At 36.4% G+C, this 4,887-nt stretch overlaps 1 protein-coding gene across 1 annotated transcript; it reads left to right on the forward strand.

The window, feature by feature from the left end:
- The first annotated feature begins 1,385 nt into the window (after window positions 1-1,385).
- LOC113353315 lies at window positions 1,386-2,580 on the forward strand. Its single transcript, XM_026596958.1, has 3 exons — window positions 1,386-1,468; window positions 1,728-1,817; window positions 2,056-2,580. The coding sequence occupies exons 1-3, from the start codon at window positions 1,399-1,401 to the stop codon at window positions 2,271-2,273; spliced, it is 378 nt and encodes a 125-aa protein (XP_026452743.1). The 5' UTR covers window positions 1,386-1,398; the 3' UTR covers window positions 2,274-2,580.
- The last annotated feature ends 2,307 nt before the right edge of the window (window positions 2,581-4,887 follow it).

Raw genomic sequence — 4,887 nt, forward strand, 5'->3', positions numbered from 1 at the left:
GCATACGCCCCGATTTAGCCAGGTAAATTATGTACAGTTCTATTAATTTTGGCAAATGTATATCAGAGGAAATTTATTCATGTCTCGGTTTTTGTGAATATTTGATGTTAGATTTTGAACTCTCATTTTCTTCAATCTGTTATTGTTGTCCTTCGTAAAACCCAAAATGCTTATACAGATTTCAGGCGCCAACGTGCAACTCACTCTTGCTTGCGAATAATAAAATAACTGATCATATCCACCTGAATAGTCTAATCACATCTTAATCAGTATTCAATGATTATCGACTAATTATCCCCAAGCCTCCTCGTTCCCACGTTCTATATCCTGTCAGTGTGGTCTGCCTGTTACCCTTGTAGTTGTACTACCAAGGTTTTATTTTATACATTCTGTTCCTTAAAACTCGGATTTAGCGGCTAACCAAAAAATTTAAGAAGAAAAAAACTGTGTTACAGCTTATATGATGCATTTCGGGCCTTCCATCGTGCAATCCTGTTAGTATGTTTAATACCATCTCCCCTCTCTCTCCACTTCTCTAGAGAAAAAAACAAAAAACTCAACTTATCTTCTTGCTCATATCTAGTTTATTTGGGGCTAGATTTGAACAAGGATCTTAGTTTTTTTATGTTTTAGTTTTAGAATAACAAGATATTTTCCTATTAGGATTTTAATTTGGCTTTGTTTGTCTTCTTTTCTTCACCATGGTGATTTTTGACTTCACCTTGTGGGTGATTTTTGTTTTCATTTTCATGTTGATTCTATTTTATTTTAATGGTTACTTGATCTTGACTCTATGTTGTTCGAGTGCGTCGCCGGATTCACGTTATTCTCGATTCGCTGGTCAACAAATTTGCAGATTACTTCTATTCCATTGGAGCATTACTTCAAGAGGAAGACAATTTACCAGTTCTTACATTCTTGTATTAGGTCAATATTTGGAATTCCTTCTCTTTTCCTTATCGGAATTTTCAATCATGTACCGCTACAAGTGTATTGTTTCTTGTTACTTTTTGAATTCAACGTATTCGAGATCCATATAATCATGATTTCCTTTAATGAAAATTGAATTATCAAAAAAGAAAAAAAGAAGAAGTTTACTCCTTATCCCCAAAAGAATAATTAGACATGGGACTAATTCGGGAGGCCAATCTTGAATTCAATCTTTACTGGCTAGCATTTTTATAATTAATGCCAATAACGTGCAGGTGTAAATTTAAAGTATTATTCGGAAATAATTATGTAGCATTCATTTATTTTAAAAATTAATAATCACTATTATCATCCATGAACTGTATGCCAACCAGCAGGTCCTTGCCAGTTAGCCTGCAGGAAATACTATAAATTGAAGCGCAAACTTCATCATTCATCGTCAAAGCATCGATATCGATCATAAATATCATGGCTCCAAGAAATAGTTCTCTTGTTTTGGTTGGTTTTCTGTTGATTGCCCTCTTTTCCAGTTTTTCTGGTGAGTAATACCTATACATTCTCTTAAATTTCTGTTTGACTTACTTTTCATTTCTCTTCAATTTCAGTTTGACTTACTTTTCATTTATCGATTCACTGCCGTAATTGTTATGATTTCCTTCTCAAAATGAGGGAAGAACATTCTCCTAATGTCTTTTGGCTAGTTATTTATATTTACTGCTGATTTTAATTTGATTTAGCCCAGTGCACGTCCATATATTCTAATAAAATTTCTGTATTAATTACGCATGTAAATGTAGGGACCGCTCAAACATCAACACTTTGCGTGAAGAATGGGGTGGTTACTGTTAACGCTGGAATAGGTGGAACTGGTGACGAACTTTGTTCTGGTAAGATATATACTATATATATATATAAACATTTGAAAATTTCTATTTGGCTTCCCTTCACTAATCGATTCACTGCAGTAATTGTTATGCTTTGTTTCTCAAAATGAGGGAAGAACATTTTCCTACTGTCTTTTGGCTAATTATTTATATTTGCTGCTGTTTTTAAGTTGAATTAGCCCCAGTGCACGTCTATATATTCTAATAAAAATTTCTGTGTTAATTACGTATGTAAATGTAGAGACCGCTGAAACAATAGCATTTAAAGATCTTTGCAAAAAGGATGGGGGTACTGTAACTGCTGGAAGTGGTGGACCTGGTGACGTTCTTTGTTCTGGTACTTGCATTTTCGGAGTTGTGCCGTTAAAACTTAAAAAAGAAGGTTGCGTTACAGAACCATGTCCAATTGAGGAAACCCCATGTGATACCTCGGCGTGTGGTTCGTGCTGTTGTGCTTAATAATCCTATGTATGCTTTATCTTTTTCGTTTATGTTATGATTCAAGAAATAAGGTACCCGAATTTAAGTAGTCAAACTCGGCCTGAGTTCTTTGCGAGTACTGATAAGTTGGTCGAGCTGGTTCTGAAATTTCATAGGAGGCTTACCGGGTTTGGTGTGTGGTTGTGTTTGAGTTTTTACTGGCTTTGTTCGTTTGGATTGATTCCTCCTATAATGTTAAATATATGTAATGTTGTATTTACATTGTTTTCGTGGTATATGCTTTGCTTAAATGGCACGGGTAATGATTATCGACGTATGTGAAAAATTTGTTCCATTGTAGGAAAATTCAATCTGGCTCGCATAATTATATAAAATCTGTTCTATATGATGAGTTGACTCTTTTAGGCCGGTTCCTACGGCAAATGCCTAAATCTTTCATATGTCATGCCAGGTGGTCTGGCAAACTGACCGAGCCACTATGGGAGAAAAGGTAAGCGGTCGAGTCTTCACCGAACGGTTGAGACTACACCGCTACCGGTCTAGTCGACGCCACTAGTGATCGAGTCTACACCGGTAGCGGTGTAATCTCCACCGTTCGGTGGATTTGAAACCTCAAACGGCTCTTTCTCCACCGCTATTAAAAGGGCAAAAATTCACACAGAAATTACACCAAATTTTTTACACAAAAAATTTCCATCTTTCTATCTTATTATCTGTCAAAATGGCAAAGTTTGAATCCCAACTTGACTTGGCTACCCAACTTGATTTTTCTGGAGTGGTGCTTGAATCCATCCTTATTAAGATATGTGAAGGCTTTAAAGAAATAGGTAAAAATAAAAGAAGTATACAATTCTCCACATCATTTGCGTTTTGGCCATTTTGTCGGTTTCAAAATCCTTCAGCAAGTACAACATCCCACAACTTCACATCCTTGCTGATTATTCCAAAGCGATGACACAATCCATCTGCATTTCAATTATTGATGTTCAATGTTTCTTCTTAAAATCTCTGAAATATGTGACTCAATACAACTTCTTGATGTTGATTTTGTCCACCATCGACCATATCTTGCATGACAAAAACATAATGCCTGCAAATGGATTCATCTTAGATATGCTAAATTTGCGAGTTCCAACTCGAACTGACATATTGGATTTGTGGAGTGAAAGAATGGAGATTGAAGAAATGGTGTGAGTTGAAATGAAATTTGATATTGTATTTATAGGCAGATGAAATGAGGACCGTTGGATGAGATGATAAGAGCGGTCTAGTCTACACCGCTGACGGTGGACAGTACACCTAACGGTGTAAACTACACCGAGCGGTCGACCGCTCGGTGGAACCTTGACCTGGCCTGGCTAAGTGGCGAATTTGCCACTTAGCCAGGCCAGTTTGCCCCCTCCATAGTGGGTGCTTAAATGGCAAACAATCATGTTTTCCACACCCATAGGAAGAGGCCTTACTCTTTCTAACAATTTTTTTTTTTCTTTTACGGAAACACAACTTTCTATTCAGACTACAAAATATGGAATTTCAGTCTGTTTGAGCGATAAAAATTGTAATCAGCGCGTGCATTTGATCACGCCTTATTTATTTTTTGCCGACTCATCTGGATCTGACTGATATCACCCGACTCATCTGGATTTAACTCAATATGTTTGTTTTTGAGTCAGTCTGAGTCATTAGACTCAAAAATATGTGAGGCAGTGGCTTGGTCCCATATTTAATGGGTATTTTATTTCTTGACTCAAATGAGTCCGAGTTAGGGATTAGGTCATAGTCATATCACGAGTCAGATATGACTCAATCAAAACAAACGATCTGACATCTGAATCGAGCCGAAACCGAGTGTGCGAGTCAAATTCAGACGCCGAATCAGCAAAAAATACAAACGCACTCCTAGATTCGAACTTCTGAGTTCTAACCATTCTTTTTATAGTACGACAAATTTTAAGTCGCTTTGAATCGGATTGGTGACTCGTACCTGACCAGGTTTGTATTTTGAATCTCCGCAACCCGACCAAATTTGGCTAGAGCAATGTAGTTAATATCGGATATCGGTTTATCTCGGCCGTGACCGATACACTGGTACGACTTTATATCGGGGATATTATCGTTGAAATATCGGTATAATATCGGTTCCAAATTTTAAGACTATAATTTTATAGAAAATATTTTCTGTTAAGATATAATAGATACCATTAATTTTATCAAAAACATAAAACAGTAACTTCAATAACTTTAAAGTTCACTACCTAAAATGATTATTAAACAAATTCAAACTAGAAACAGGAGAGTAACTTCAACAACTTTAAAGTTTACTATCTAAAATGGTAATTAATTATATAATACAATTTTAATCAAAATCATATAAGTCAATATAGATATCGGCCGATATTATCGGGAAAATACCCTTAATCTTTACCTAAAACGACTAATTTACCAATACGTACTGCTTCTCGCATCGTTTCAGAGAGATATCCGATATTTCGCCGATATATCGCCCGGTATGGCCCATATTTACTACATTGGTCTAGAGAGAGGGAGTGGTGGTAGGCTTGGGAGTGTGTGTAAAATAAGAGAATAAGAGAAGCCTACATGGTTATACCGCAAGTGCACGGTGTCGGTTGTA

The sequence above is a fragment of the Papaver somniferum genome, chromosome 2, assembly GCF_003573695.1.
Source record: "Papaver somniferum cultivar HN1 chromosome 2, ASM357369v1, whole genome shotgun sequence".
Classification (NCBI taxonomy): domain Eukaryota; kingdom Viridiplantae; phylum Streptophyta; class Magnoliopsida; order Ranunculales; family Papaveraceae; genus Papaver; species Papaver somniferum.

Coding starts and splice junctions, on each gene's coding strand:
- LOC113353315 (XM_026596958.1), top strand. CDS start 1,399: ATGGCTCCAAGAAATAGTTCTCTTGTTTTGGTTGGTTTTCTGTTGATT. Junction 1,469..1,727: donor CCTCTTTTCCAGTTTTTCTG/GTGAGTAATACC, acceptor ATGTAAATGTAG/GGACCGCTCAAACATCAACA. Junction 1,818..2,055: donor TGGTGACGAACTTTGTTCTG/GTAAGATATATA, acceptor ATGTAAATGTAG/AGACCGCTGAAACAATAGCA.